The sequence below is a fragment of the Prorops nasuta genome, unplaced genomic scaffold, assembly GCF_024137725.1.
Source record: "Prorops nasuta isolate Cenicafe-Biocafe unplaced genomic scaffold, Cenicafe_Pnas_1.2 PNAS00031, whole genome shotgun sequence".
NCBI classification, from domain to species: Eukaryota; Metazoa; Arthropoda; class Insecta; order Hymenoptera; family Bethylidae; genus Prorops; species Prorops nasuta.
This window is the reverse complement of record NW_027116828.1, coordinates 2,543,018-2,558,299: the sequence shown is the minus strand read 5'-3', so window position 1 is coordinate 2,558,299 and position 15,282 is coordinate 2,543,018. Positions and strand designations below refer to the sequence as shown.

The 15,282-nt window shown below is 33.8% G+C and overlaps 4 protein-coding genes across 10 annotated transcripts; 1 reads left to right on the top strand and 3 right to left on the bottom strand.

Annotated features, from left to right (window-relative positions):
* Positions 1–60: 60 nt before the first annotated feature.
* On the bottom strand, positions 61–4,664 carry LOC136783006 (cholesterol 7-desaturase nvd-like). The gene is made up of 5 exons (XM_066742788.1): positions 4,050–4,664; positions 2,409–2,590; positions 2,151–2,317; positions 1,801–1,979; positions 61–1,732 (listed from the first exon to the last, which is right to left on the bottom strand). The coding sequence occupies exons 1-5, from the start codon at positions 4,146–4,148 to the stop codon at positions 1,091–1,093; spliced, it is 1,269 nt and encodes a 422-aa protein (XP_066598885.1). The 5' UTR covers positions 4,149–4,664; the 3' UTR covers positions 61–1,090.
* A 2,425-nt stretch (positions 4,665–7,089) lies between these two features.
* On the bottom strand, positions 7,090–10,137 carry LOC136783010 (brahma-associated protein of 60 kDa-like). Of its 2 annotated transcripts, none has more exons than XM_066742800.1 (7): positions 10,064–10,137; positions 9,525–9,654; positions 9,280–9,455; positions 8,625–8,970; positions 8,360–8,557; positions 8,022–8,280; positions 7,090–7,889 (listed from the first exon to the last, which is right to left on the bottom strand). In XM_066742800.1, the coding sequence occupies exons 2-7, from the start codon at positions 9,636–9,638 to the stop codon at positions 7,483–7,485; spliced, it is 1,500 nt and encodes a 499-aa protein (XP_066598897.1). In that variant the 5' UTR covers positions 9,639–9,654; positions 10,064–10,137; the 3' UTR covers positions 7,090–7,482. The 2 variants fall into 2 exon arrangements, with proteins under 2 accessions (XP_066598897.1, XP_066598898.1); XM_066742801.1 differs by having other exon boundaries at positions 8,625–8,955.
* Positions 10,138–10,296: 159 nt separating this feature from the next.
* On the top strand, positions 10,297–14,017 carry LOC136783009 (mRNA export factor GLE1-like). Of its 6 annotated transcripts, XM_066742796.1 has the most exons (11): positions 10,302–10,781; positions 10,866–11,035; positions 11,100–11,168; positions 11,268–11,445; positions 11,511–11,801; positions 11,889–12,314; positions 12,386–12,476; positions 12,566–12,865; positions 12,933–13,234; positions 13,298–13,676; positions 13,744–14,017. In XM_066742796.1, the coding sequence occupies exons 4-11, from the start codon at positions 11,410–11,412 to the stop codon at positions 14,004–14,006; spliced, it is 2,088 nt and encodes a 695-aa protein (XP_066598893.1). In that variant the 5' UTR covers positions 10,302–10,781; positions 10,866–11,035; positions 11,100–11,168; positions 11,268–11,409; the 3' UTR covers positions 14,007–14,017. The 6 variants fall into 6 exon arrangements, with proteins under 6 accessions (XP_066598895.1, XP_066598893.1, XP_066598892.1 ...); XM_066742798.1 differs by lacking the exons at positions 11,100–11,168; positions 13,744–14,017 and having other exon boundaries at positions 10,297–10,781; positions 13,298–13,354; positions 13,437–13,602; XM_066742795.1 differs by lacking the exon at positions 11,100–11,168 and having other exon boundaries at positions 10,869–11,035.
* Positions 14,018–14,063: 46 nt separating this feature from the next.
* LOC136783011 (zinc finger HIT domain-containing protein 3-like) lies at positions 14,064–15,071 on the bottom strand. The gene is made up of 3 exons (XM_066742802.1): positions 14,792–15,071; positions 14,327–14,664; positions 14,064–14,203 (listed from the first exon to the last, which is right to left on the bottom strand). Exons 1-2 carry the CDS (start codon positions 14,857–14,859, stop codon positions 14,343–14,345), a joined length of 390 nt encoding a protein of 129 aa, XP_066598899.1. The 5' UTR covers positions 14,860–15,071; the 3' UTR covers positions 14,064–14,203; positions 14,327–14,342.
* Positions 15,072–15,282: the final 211 nt, after the last annotated feature.

Below are 15,282 nucleotides of genomic sequence, written 5' to 3'. Positions count from 1 at the left end.
CCTTCTTCTTAGATATCATTTGTTATACATTTTTCAAATTGAAATAAAATAAGTCAACGTAGTCGATGCTATTTGTATGTCTAAAAAAATCCCAGTTTAAGAACAGTACCCCTGTTAATCATTTTATTTTATCATAGAGAGAATCGATAATGCACATTCTATTAAAAATATTTACACTGGTGAGAAGTAAGTAACGCTGCTAATGATACTTATAAATTTGGTCGATGCTCATGATCAGTGTATAAAAAACGCAACGCACCCTGTGAAAGGATTTGTTTTTCTATTATTTGCGAGGCTAGTTATTTCTGAAAGGACTCGCTGCGAAATTTTCCAAAACATGGCACGATCCTTTAAAACATTCCTTGATTGTTCAAGCAAAGAATGATTAAACGTGATTGAAGAGTCTTTTTCATTAAAACTGATTCCTCGCTGAGTTAACATTTTCGATTGACTAGGTCGATTGCTACTTTAGAAATGGTGATGATTGTATGTAAAAAGTTGATTGACAAAGTTGACTGAAAATATCGACTCAGTGAGGAAACATAGGTTTAGAATCACCTTGGTAGCTTAATGCTGCGACATTAACCTTATTCTACAAACCTACGAAACGGTCTTAAATACGGATATGCAAAGTACGATTTCGTTACCAGAAACTTTTTTTCCTAATATTATTATTTCAATGCTTTTATATATAAAGTAAAAAAATAAGAAAGCAAATAAATGACGTTTGTATAATGTCAATAGAAAAACAACGATGTTCATGGTGCTCTTATATGTGCTAAGATAAAAGTAAAAATCCATATCTAATGTTATACATCAGGAGCAGGTACGTAGAATCGTATACAATTAAACGATGCAAATAACAAATGTGTTACGCTTGAATAGGGAAGATAAAGCTAGATCGAACCAAGTGCAAGAAAGTCCTTTTACATCACAGCTGTGCTTGGTTCCATTTGTCAGAGCCAATAACTATTATCAGCTTTGATTTAGACTACAATAATGCTTAGATTTACGTGTAAACAAGTTACGCTACGCTAAGTGAGCTGAAAGTTGAATCGGATCGACTGGGACCGATCCTGAATTTGAATTTCTACCACTGGAGCGTTTGCATGGCCATATTGTAATCGAGGCTGTTGGTGGAATAAAATTGCGAGTACCATCTGCGATAAGCAGCAATATTACGATCCTCGCTAACCAGAATTGGTTTCTTCTCGAATCTCTTTTGATTCCAGATGGCAACGTCCCTCTCGAACATTATACATTCGGCTAGGAAAACTATGCTAGCGTAAGGAGCTATGAGTGGTGGAGCGTATATTTTGTGAATGACGCGCTGCAGCAGTGGTTTCACAGGGGTGACCGTTTGTAAAATTAGCATGGGACCAAAAGCAGTGTCCAGATATAGCTCCACGTAGCCGGGCCCAATTTGTTCAACGGCCACATCCATACTGAGCATCGTGAAGTATCGAAAAAACACCATGCTGTGACGTATCCTGATGAAAGCTTTGTGCTTTTCAGTTTTGCATTCCTGATCATCGCTCTCATCACGATTACTCGCAGGCTCACTGGTACCATTCATCTCCTTCGTCGCATTATTCGAGAAAGATTGCGTGTTGGACCAGCAAGCGTTCGTCCAATAATGCCGAGCCAGCCAAGGGAGCTTCTCGTGCAAGAACATGGAGGGGCCGTGCACCACGTTCAGGTGAGCCACGTCAGCTCCGTTTTCCGGTATTTCCTAGAAATTCATTGAGATCGATTAGAATTAATTCGTTATTTCTCTTGTTAAATGAAATATTCGTTTACCTGTATATGACACTGAATAAAAAATTCGTTACGACCGTGATAACGCCAGATGCCGCTTGATATTTTCGAGTTTTGTTTTGGTTGCCAATCTGCTTCCTCGTTTTCGATATGGTACCAAACAAACACGAAACCGTTCACCTCGCAGCTCTGCCATTTCTTTGTTTTGGCGATCGAAGGAACTGAAAACAATTTTATAATTGTTACACGTGTATGTATATCTTGATGAGTAAAGAGGCGAAGATAAGTCTAAGGGTCAAATGGACGTTAATTTAGATTTTCACTAGTTGTCGATTTTGTACGAAAGCTTTGTGTCCGGAGGGCCGGGGAAATTTCCAGCCTCTTCATGTTACCTTTCTCTGAATAAATAATACTGTCGCATTGGCCATCCTCTCCCCGAAACCTCCAGCTATGGAATGGACACTCCAAACAATTTCCTACGACCCTTCCACCTTCTGCCATATTGGCACCCAAATGTGGACAGTACGCGTCCAGAATATGAACGACTCCTTCCTCGGTTCTATGACAAATTTAACATTTTTTGTTTTGTTATTTTTCCTAATTTTCTACTTATTTTTCGAATATCTCTTTTGTTGGTTGCAAACATGTACCTGAAAACTGCAAAATTCTCTCCTAAAGCTGTCACGTGCTTCACCTCTCCCTTCTTCACTTGGTCGCTCTCGATCAATCCGAACCAACCGTTCGGATAAACCGGGGGAAAATTTCCTAATTTTCTGCATTTTCTATGTGCCAATATAGATCCCTTCTTTATTTTCTTGAAATCACTCAGATCCTGAGGAAAGTAACAAATGCACGATCATCTTTATTATTATTACCATTGTACTTGAGTTGATTGTCCATATCGTCATGTATGTATTGTACATGCAGGGTGAGAGGATAGGACTGGATACAGGAAAATATCTGTAAAACTGTGCATTGCAACAAAATGTAATATATATATATATAGATCCATGAAGACTGTAGGTGATGGCCATCTCAAATGTTTGAAAAAAAAATAGATGTCTTTTAGTATATATTTTTACAGATGATTTTACAACCTTTTCAAAACACTACTAGAGTATAAATTTTCGCTAGCAATTGTTTAAGTCATGTACCTAAAACATTATAATCGCGATTGCATTATGCGTAAACCCTACGAGGATGCACCACGTAGAGGTTGCACGGATGAACTTTGTATTGCAGTGCGTTTATATGAATAGACGTGTGTATACTGCGTGCTTGAATAATTTAACATGCACTAGTAGTGGTAGTTGAATGATATTTTTACAAATGCTCTATGAACATAGTAATTGAACATATTAATAACTTTAAACTTCAGGGCTGGTACCACTTTGCAGATTAGAATAATCAGATAAGCCTCGTGTCAATGAATAAATGGAAGAAATATGAAAACTAAAAACTAGGTTAAATAATGAAATAAACAATTTTTACGAATGTTTAAGTCAGTGTCAAATTATGAATGAAAAATAACTTCAAAATTTGTTTCTTTAAACAAATACATGCGCGCGCGCGCGCGCGTACATACACACGTACAAAGATAGGATTGCAGAGTTTGTCCCTGCAACCTCCACGTGGTGCATCCTGGTTTACGCCAATGCAGGCAGGTGTAACTTCACAAGCACATAACTTCGATAATTGTGAAGGAATTTGGCAATGAAATAGTGCTTTGGAAAAGTCTTGAGATTAACTATAAGAATTAGCGTCTCTAACAAAATATACACCATTCCATTTCAAAAATGTAAGATAACCTTCATTCAACCTTTACGAAGCCACTGAAGGTCAAAAATATTTAACCTAGAAATGCATCTTTAAAAGCCATAATATGACGTACACAACATTTTATTCCGCAATACAGTTTTTGAGAAATTTACTTGTTTCCAGACTTACGCCCCACCCTGTATTGTGCATATATCGATTCTAAACGAAAATTTCCATTCGATAGAATAACCTAATGTTCGTTACCTCTTATCATTTTTCTGGGAAATTATGAATCATCGTTAGTTCTCCGTAACACAAAAAACTATATCGTTTTACCGTCAAAGTTTACTTTGTATAACATCACGATAAGGCAATTACTCGGAAATATTCTTCCAGGCTCAAATTGTGCAGATTAAGACAATTAAAGAGAGATTCTTTGAAAGAAAAATGGAGAGTGATCGGTTTCATTGACAGAGCAGAGCAGAGAAATGGTGGGAGATTCGAAATCTCTCGTTCTATCGCGACTAACTTACTTTGATCCAATTAATCTTGTAGAAATATGCCATGTATATAATAAAGGTGAAAATTATGGTAGACACCAAACTCCACCAACATAAAACGTACTCAAACATTTTATTTGCGAATGATTTTCACGGAACTTGACGAATTGGCAGTTCACTGCGATGAGCGCTGCAGGTATCCAAGCTGACGAACAACGAAGGAGGAAGGGAAGTTTGATAATTGATGGAATAGATGAAAAGGAAAAATCGGCCGTGATTTGGAAAATATCGCGCAGGATGGTGAAAATGACAAGATTCGTATTAGGCGATGAATGAAACTTCATGGAGGAAAATAAAAAAATGAGGCATATAATGGCGAACAAATGGAACGGTGTTGATAGTTAGCATTATTCTATATGGATTTTAGTGGGTGGCATTGAGAGAAAGGGAGGAAACGGAATGAGGAATGGACGCGTTAAACAGGAACTAGCGGAGTCCTCGCCTACAGTACAGTTTTCGAAAGACTGAAACGATCGGGTCTCTACTTGCAGCTTTTATACGCAGGGGGCACTGCCAAACCCTCAGGATCTACTCCACTTCAATCTGCTCTACTGATTCTACTTCGCTCTCTTTATTCTACCCTATCCTCTTTACTCTCTCCTTTTCGTTCTTTACATGCGATTTTTATTCCACTTTCCTTTCCTACTTCATCCCTCCATGCCACCCCCCACTTTCGTTCGATATACCAGAAATTATTCATTTTGCCAAACTTTCAAACAGTCCCTCTCTCTCTCTCTCTCTCTCTCTCCAACACCCATGCTCTGATCCTTATCTCGATTATCGCGATTCCATTAAACGTGCTTGAAAAGATAAACGAGAGCTTCGCATTTACGTCTAATTAATCGAGCTTAAAGTTTAATCGACTAGCTTTTGTAAATGCCACTCGTGTCATATTCCATTCAGTATTATATTCTGTGTTCAGCGCCTTCGCTGGGCCTCGTTTCCTTTTCGTTTATTTAATCTCGAGTAAAAATAATAAGCTTCGCTTTCTAAGAAAGTTTGATATACTGGTGTATTGCTTATAGTTTTCGCGTGTTATTGATCAACAAGGAGGACATTTAGGAAATTATCTGCAAAATGAGATCTTTGATCGAGGTGCTCTCGAGCTATCCGAGTGCACGTGTACTTGGCGAATCCTAATCATCGCAAAATTGATAAACTAGGTAGGAAAGCAATCAACAGTGTCATTATTAACTAATTAATCGATTAGTCGTGTAAGAGTTGAATGGGAAAGTCCAAAAGTTCTTGTATAGAATTTTTATAATAGAATTGATAATAATTTGGTGTAATTTTACAATAAAAAACATTACGCTGGATATGTATTAATATTGTAGGAAAGTGTAACGAGGAATCGATAGATCTTTATTGAAAACTGTCTAGTCCACTGAGTTTGAATGATTTCAGTTAGGTGCACGTGCACTCGTACCTTCGATTTTCCTGCCATTTACATTCCCCACCCAAGGAACATGCTCGTCGATTGTCTATGAAATGTATTCTTCAACAAATTATCAATATCTTATACTTGTAAATCATTGAATAAAAAATTTGAAGGGAAATTAATTTTTTAAATCATTAAAACACCACGATAAGCGTTATTCCAATTATTCGGTTATTTAGAATTGTTAAATTGACTTCTTCCAATCTATATGAATTTGTATGAATCGATCTTTTCCTCGTACACGCGACACCAAAGCTAAACTTTTAATCGACAAATTTTACAAACATTCTATTACATTTTGCTTGACTAAAGATAGAGCTAAAATCAATACACATATAATTTTCAAAAGCATTATAGCACCTCAGAGTTATACACATGCTTTTATATGCACTTTCTATAATTAAATTAATCAAATAGGTGAGAGGTCCCAGATTAATTAGGAATCTCGTATAAGCGATACCGAAGAACAGAAAATATCTAATAAATGATGATCGTTGGCCTGGCGGTTAAATGGTAAAAGACAAAAGGATTATACGAAAAGTAATACAGCTCGAGAAATGTTTAACAATGACAAAAACAATGAAGAGCTTGACATTGATAGTTGCAGTGGCGATTTGATGCAGTCCCGGTGGTTGGGCTGGTGCAAAGCATAGTGAAGTGAAACGAGGGAACGAAAGAAAAGGGAGAAGGGACGCATTAGCCGAGTGCAGGTGTACTCGGCATATACCTATGGGTGGTGAAGAGGTGACGCTTGCACCGAAATCTCACGCTGTCTGACCCTAGTGCACGCGCACTTGCCTGGACATGTGCTCCCGAAGTGCAGCCGTACCCAATGGCAGATCGGGCGCGAACGGTACGTGCAAGTGCACGCGCACTCGCCCCCGTTCCTCCTCTCTTTGGTAAAAAACTTACAAGTTCCTAAAAAATTAATAATCACTTGAGACTGAGCAAGAGATAAGCTTAACAGTTAGATACAACGTATTAAATTTTTAATCAACAACGCAAACTGTTTTTATGAGTACACGCTGCATATATTTTTGTTTATGGAGAATCAACGAAAAATTTGATTCTCTAAATGAACTTATTTCACAGATTTAGCAATTGTACAAGTAACTAACTAAAAGTCTTTTGAAAGGATGAAGGGTAAGACATTTGATGATGGTTAGTATACGCTGATATATGCAAATAGTTGATGTCGTGAATGTTTTATTTTTATATTAATATTAGTATCATTACTATACATAAAATTCGTTTGTGATAAATGATACCAACATCGATTGAAGTAGAGGTAGGTGAAGAAAATTACTCAGCCAATGGTATGCAGTTTACTTGGAATCAAAGGAAAGTGAGCTTTTTCAATATCCTTTCAATATTTATTTTTTTTTTAAATGAAGATAGTTGTCAAAGTATAAATGTAAAACAACTGGATACAACGGGTGAAAGATTTCTTACAGAACATATCAGCTGCATATATATATATATATATATATATATAGCGTACTCTCTTTATAGAAGTTTAATTTAAATGTGAATATATTAACGATTAGGAGAGAAACATTAAAAAAAAACTGACTATCCATTAGCAGTATTTCCTTTTACTTTTTACAATATACAAAAAAATCGCACAATAGTTGCCACAAAAATTCATCTTCGAGGAAGTATGCATCGAACGTAAACTTGGTTGGAAATATTAAATATATAGTTGATAGATTACTATTATAATGCTGCATTCAACTTCATTCTTAAAATACATTCTAAAAGCGCTTTGTTGAGCACTGAGTAAATATTGGTATAAATTTTTTACACGTTTATGAATTAGAAAAGCGCTGTGAAGCGTACAGTCAATATATGAATTATCCAGTAGAACCGCAAATGTCATTCGTACTGCAGTAATAAGGTTATACGATTTCTTAAATAAACCGATTAATTATTCTATCCATTAATCGATCTATTGACCGATCGAATGATTTAAGAATTCCGGATTCCGAGCGCTTGCTCCAATTCAGCACGTTTCTGCTGTACCTTTGTATAAAAGTAACGACAAACCGCTTCTTGCGCCCAGGGCTGATAATAAAATTCAGCTCTGCGCTCTTCTTCGGGATTTCCAACGACGTCCGTCATAGTTTTTAAGTCTCTAGTTTGTGATATGATCCATTTGTTAATAAACTGCTGTGGGTCTTTTGCAAAACTTAAGAAGAATTCTCGGTTAGTCTTAAGCTGGTTAATCGTTTCTACTGTTTCATGAATCTTATTATCATTACTCTGAATCTCTTGTTGGCTTGCAGTCGATAACAAGAAATTATTCATTTGTGTTTTTAGCGTATCATCAACTTCTACTTCAATATCATAACACGCCGTTTGCTTAGTCTCTGTACCTATTGCAAAGTGTAAAAGAAACCAACGTAATAAAAAATGTAAAAACAAAAATATTCAAAAAATAAACAATATGTTGAAGCAATCACCTATGGGAAAATTGGTAATGAAATTATTAATTTCTGTTCACTTACCTTCCACGCTTATAACGTGATTTATTACAATAGGGTCTGGCGCATGAAGCAGTGGATTTAAACGCTGCGGTATTTCTGCAAATTTCATTCGCGGACAAGCAAATATTTGTTCTAAATATTTATCACAATTTATAAATTCTCTTTCGTGGCTATCTTGCAGTTTGTGTGTCTTAATATATTGCCATAGAGCAGATATAATAACAGGACGTGTTTGTGTGTGTACTCCTAGTAGTCGTGCTAATCTTGCATCTAATTTAAACTAAAATTTTAATAGTTTAAGCTATAATTATTATATGTTTGGTGTAGGTCAAAGTTAATTAAAATTAAAAAATTATTACCTGTAAAGGTTGATAGTCCAAAAGTAAAAGGATCGTACAACGCACGTTTCTATCACCTGGCCGTTTAACTTGGAAACCATCAGTTTCTTGCGTTGTTAGCGTACGATGCCATTCAACCAAATGATTATCTGGCCCATATAAACCTTTATCCAGCTCTATGATTAAACTTTTGAAAAATGAAGAAAACTTTCGTTTAACCTGAAAAGCATATAACTGAATTACATTGCACAAATTGTTTTAAGACTTACAAACAAAACAAAAGTACCTTATTAGGATCAATTTTGGACTCATCCAAAAGTCTTCCTTCTACTCTTAACTCCCAAGATGCCACAGAACCCTCTTCTCCTTCACCTGCCTCCTTTGTAGGATAAAATGTATTGGAGATAAAGATACGAAGCTTTCTCTTTTGCTTCATTGGACGTTTCAAAGCCTCTTGAATGTCAAGACGTTTGCGCATAATCGTCGCGTCGAGCTTCCTTTCAAAAGCTAATAAATCCATATAAGCTTGAGATTCTGGTACTAAATCTCGCACTTTTTGCGGTAATATTTTGTCTGCCAGTTTCTTCTTCTTCTTAGAGGTGGAATGTGAAAAATCACTGTTCCAAAAATACCTAAATAAGTTTTTGTGAAAACCACAGATGTAAAAATCAAAATTAATTTCCAAACGATCTGATTGTAATGAAGTGTACCTGACAAATATATTAGTAGTGATGAACACATAGTCTTTAAAGTAAATTACAAATTTTTGTTAGAGTTTCAACTACTCAACTTGTACTCTAAATTATTTTTTTTATTTAGATAAGGAAAAAATGTATAAAAAAAAATAACAAACTTATAAAACAATAATTTTTTAACTTAAATAAAAAAAATTAATGATTAAAAAAAAGAAAAGGAGAAGTATCACATAATAAATCCCTTACGGTTTTTGCTGAGAGACTGGTATACGTTGATCAGTATTTCTTTTTCCTCCAGGAGGAGTTGGCATAGGACCTTGACGCAAATTGGAGTATGGTTGATTTGGCCTCATTATTCCACCACCACCTGGACCTGCATTACCCATTTGTGGTGGAGGGGTAAAGCTAGATCTTTGTTGCATCTATAAAAATATTCTTGTACATATATTTATTTTGTTTTATAAAGAATTAAAATTTAAAGATGTTCATACTGGAAAATTTGGACCAGAATATTGGCGTAAATTTGGAGGCACTGATGGTGGAGGATAACGTTGAGGTGGTGGGCCATTGCTTCCAGCATTGGGCACAGGAAATCTTTGCGCCATTTTTAACTTGATTCTTCTAAAAAAATGTATAATTTTAGAATTATTTCAATTCTTAACTAATACAATAACTAATCCTTCCAGTTTGATTAAGCATCAATGTACATAAATACAGATTTAGCTAACCTAAATAATTAAAAAAGATAACCTCTACATAATTTATCATAATCAAGGATAACCTTTGACTTGAATACACCTATCTTAGTAATTAGCAATTAACTTAATAAACCTTAAATCCTCTTAAAGTTGTAAAATTTGAAATACAGTTAGCATTGTGTACTAATAAAGGGAAACATTATTCATTGGAATATCTGCCAATACAACTTTAAAATTAGTCACTAATTTCTTATTAACAAACACATCGGACATTAATTTATGGTTATCTCCAATTATACCAAATTTGAATAACAAGTTGACATTTAACTTACCTAATAGATGCAGAATATTTCCAATTATTTCCAATCACAGCGTCATCGCGGTTATATCGCCATGTTGCCGGTCGCTAAGAATAAGTTATGTTCAGAAATGCGATGGAGTAAAATATTAAGGTAATTGAAAATTATACAAGGTGTATCACTTAAATATGAACATAAGATACTTTTATTTAATTTATAATAATTCATAACTGTAAGAAATATTAATTTTCTTTATAAGACCTGTTGGAGAAGTATTTTTAATTCACAAAAGGCACCTATATATGTATAACACAAATTAAATAGTAAGAAATATAAAAAAGATTATATCATAGTCTACGAAAGTCTAGGTCATTTTGTATTACATATGTATACTCAATATGTATATACGTAATGCTATGTTATTAAAACGGATAAATGAATATTATGAATTAGCATTAAATTGACATACTGCACACAACTACAGATTAATGATGCCTAATTACGGAGTTATTTTTTTAACTACAATGCTGCGTTCAGCGTTGATGTAACTCAGAGTAAAAGAACAATATTTTTCATTATTACAGTTCAATTTCGAAAAGAACAGATGCCAAGCCTGGGCCTGGGGCCTGGATCCTGGACTGTGTGTGATGTGTGACTTGGAGCAACCAATCAGTTGCGTATACATCAGTATACATCGTCTACATGTATATAGTACGTGTTATCATGTAATGCGACAAAAATTAAAGAAAAGGTATATCGTTATTATTGTGACGAATGGGTTATAATAATTGCATTTCTCTGCGGCTTGTTGGTTTTAAAAAAGAATTTCTTGCAGCAGCATAATTAGCTTACTATTGACCAAACTGCATTGTGACCATATGCGTGACCTGCATCCAAACTAAAGACTGCTAATGACGCTTCTAATGATCACCGGGCTCCTCGGATATTCATAACAACCAAAGACCGCAGACAAAGTGTAACCAGTGACGAATATATCGGCATTCGGTAACGATTATTACCTTTATTTTCGTAAAACTGTATACTTTACACGTTGATTTATTAAATATAGAATAAAGGATTGGACTGAAGGAACGACAAAGTTTTGCTATGCAAACTTTACAAGTTTTCTTTTCTTTAAGTATTATATATTTAAATTATTTATACGCATTTTCATGAAATTTGTTGAAATCCCATAATAATTAAAAAAAAAAACTACATAGATACTCTAATTTTTAAGGTCATGTCATTAAGTTAACTGCCATATATAGTTAACTGCAGCCTATATCGGAACGCTGAGATTCTGCTGCCAGTATTGGCAGTTAACAACGGAACACGGCCTCAGTTCTAATTGTTTTCATCAGTTGTAATAATTTCTCAAAATGCCGCACTTTTCTATCGACGAAAAACAATATCCTGTGAGTATTTCTTCAATATTTCGTTTGAGGCTAGAATTAAAGAACTGCCAATATTGCATTTCTAGATTGTGGATGTAAATGATGTCACCTCTGATTTTACGAGTGTCAAAATTTCCGCTATGCGAAAGGCATCACGGATATCGGCCGAATTTACAAAACACGTCAATAATTCTGACTCTTTTGCTAAGAATAAAAGTTCGGAAAATGTCGAAAATGAGAAAAACTCTTGTAATTCTAATAAGTCAAAAGATACATTTGTATCATTGAAAGTAGGAGCTTCTCCGGATAGTAGTATTACATTCTCTTTACCAAAAATTATTTTGGAAGCCAAGATACAAAGAGAAGAAAATGTTAGGGTATGTACACTATTTTTGACTTATTAATTTAATGTTTTAGAATTAGAAGATCTTATGATTGATATGTATTCATTTTTAATATAATAGAGAATTATAGAAAAACGAAAATTAGAAATGGAAAAAAAGGATCAAGAAATTAGAGAAAATATGGTAGTCCGTCAGTTAAATATGGCCCATGAAAGAGAAAAAAAGACCGCAGAACAGCTAGAAAAAATACAGAAACTTCTACAAATTGCAGAGCAAGAAGAGATTCGTGAGCAGCATGAACAAAAACTAAAGGCTCAAGAAGCCAAAGAACAAGAGATGAAATTATTACAAGAAGAAGAACTTAAGAAAAGTATTGTAGAAAAAAATAAATGGATAGGTCAACTTGTAATCTTAGACCGAAAATTCAAAGAGCAGTGTGCAGAATTTGATTTGCTTATAAAAAGCTGCAACCCAGCAAGCTCTGCTGTCTTAAATTTAGCTTATCAAGAATTATGCTCACAGATGGAAAGAATTATTGAAAAAGAGGTGATAATAAAATATTAATTTTTAAAGTAAAACAAAAGATATTTGATTTTAATGTTACTTTCCATTTGCAGATAGAAAACATTGAGCTTTTAGATTTTCATACTGCAATGTCTATTGTACAGGAATGTGATGAAATATTAAATTTACTGAAGTCAGAATTAGGTTTGTATAGAGTTGAATGTTTCTAGCCTCTAATTTTAATTAGTTACACAAAACTGTATTATTATATTATTGTAAATCAAAATATTAAGCAATGGGAATTACAGACTGGCAAAATGCATCGCATATAGAAAGTTTAGAGGCAAAAAATGAATTTGGGAACTCACCACAAACAGAAGTCAGTAATTTTCATATTAGTGAAGATAATCAAGTATATCCTCATGTAGTTCACGAAGAGCTAGTAAATACTGAGAGTGTAGTAGAAGATGAAAAAAATGAAGAACCTTTGGAAATAACTGAAAAAACTGAAGTTGACTCTGCTAAGTACACAGAAAATTCTGCTTTGCAAGTTCCTGTAGAGAATAATGAACTACCTACAAATGATGAAGAAGGTAAAGCTAATTCTTTGTTTGCTGTGAAAGCAGGTAGTATTATGACAATAATTTTAAATACTTTCAGACTATATTTCTGACTGGGGAGACAAGGAGTCATTGCAGCTCTATGCCAATAGTTTACAATTTCTTGATAGTTATACCTCCAGCTATATGACTTTTTCTACATCTCCCGAAACAAAAAAAATTAGATTTGAATTTCAGAAATTAATTAATATTCCAGTAAATGCCATATCAGGAATTAATGCATTGCATTTGAAAGACAAATATAACAGATTAAATTATTTACTTAATCAAAAAGCAAAAAGTATTCAACATTATCCAGAGGCAGTTATGTTTTGCAAAGCTGAGGTGGCAAAAAAATTAGTGGTTAGTATTGTTAATATTAGATTTTTAAAACAAGCATTTTGATAAAATTTTTCTGTGTTGTAGAGTCAAGGAGAAACACTAATTTCCAGTAAACCAGATATGGCGTTTCCTATAGCTGCTGTGAGCATAGCACTTTGGAATGATCATGAAGATTTTGGAAAGTTATTGTTATCATATTTTCATAAAACTTGCCCATTTACAGTACCTGTTTTCATTTCACAATTAAGTAACCAATCCACTGAAGATTTTTACAAAGCACTGGGTTATAAATATGCTGAAGATGGGACAATTGAAAATCAAGATAAGTACTTAAGAAGAATGTCAGGAGTGATGAGGTTATATGGATCTCTTACTGTTACCAAACAAAGAGCAAATGAAACAAAGCCTCATCCTTTTGGTTTACAAAATGCTTGGAGATGGTTTGCAGCTACACTAAATTGCAGTAAGTCTTATAAAAAATATGTGACTTTTCCTATTGTAATCAAAATAATTATGGTCTAAACTTTTAGAGCCTACAAGCAATAATGCAGATCTTTGTGCAACATTGATATTTGATATGTTAGAAGTTACTGGAAATGCTTTGTGGAATGCATATCCAAAACAATTCCCAAAACTTTTAACATTACTTATTAACCAGTACTACTCATTAATGTTAAATAATAGTGCTATTGGCAGTGGACCATTAGTAAGGTTAAAAGAATTTTTAACTCAATTTTTAAACAAAAAGTGTATACCATCACCTAAAGGACAGCTTCCACCAAATTTTTGGTAATTTTATTTAAAAATTTGTTCTCTTATTTCTAGCAGTTTTTGTGGACTTGTGCATAATATATTTTAATAATGTTTTAAGATGTATTTACATTTGCTAGTAATATACAGAAATGAAAACATCAGTCAGTATGTTGTAAGTAAATACTAATGATGAAAAAAGTGTGTGATAAAGATGTGACACAGATCTGACTACAGTACCTGAAAACATTATTACTATAATTAAATTGTATAAAAGCAAGTAATTTATAAATTCTAATAGATGGAATTAAAATATATGATATGAAATTAGCTTTATTTCAATAACTAATCTAATTTACTTACACTTTAAAAATAGTTTCTAATCAAGTGGCTCAACAACTTTTAAACAAGCATCAGCAACTTTTATAAATTCATGGTTCGACATAGCTTTAGCTATGGAGTCAGTAGGATTTGAATCATTTATTACTGCATTTATTATGTCTCTGACATATGGATCTTTAATGTAACTCCTTAATTCTTCGTCATGTTTTAAGCTTTCTAATTTTTCAACTGGCACTGTATCTTCAGTTGGGAACTTATAAACTTTAGATTTGTTTTTCTCAGAAATTTTTTCATCTTGAAGATTATTTGATAATGTACAGTTTGAGTTCTTATGTATTTTATAGCAGGCGATAGAACAGCTAAAGCAGAAATATTTTGTTAGTCATGATTAAAATTAGATTAATTAATAACAGTAAACAATTTTTTGCAAACTAAACATTCAAACACTAAATATACATTATCCTTAACCTCTCAAAAACTACTTACTAAGGCTGCCTGCATAAAGGGCATTTGTAAAACGATTCCTTCTCACAAGTGCAACAATTTCGTGACATTTTAGTAGGTTCTTTTTACAGATAGTTGTTATTCTTATTTAAAAGAATTCCAATTTCCTTATGCCAAATTATGCATTAATATAATAATTCAATTTCGCACACCGTATCATGCGACGAACTACAAAGCGCTGAAGCGGCATAATAAACACTGATAAACACCTTTATCGACAATGGTTTTTTCGTTTCGAGGGCAAAAGTATTTTGGACCTTGGTTCGCAGCTCCTTCCTCCCACTGGCGGTGAAAAATTAAATACCTGGCACAAATAATTTGTCAAGCTACTTTTATTTAAGATCGGCTGAACAGGAATCCATAATGCCGATATTACAGAGCAGAATATTCCATATACGTTGGTAACATCAAACACTATACTTACCGAATCAATATTTTAAAAAATTTCAATACACCATATTATCATAAAAGAG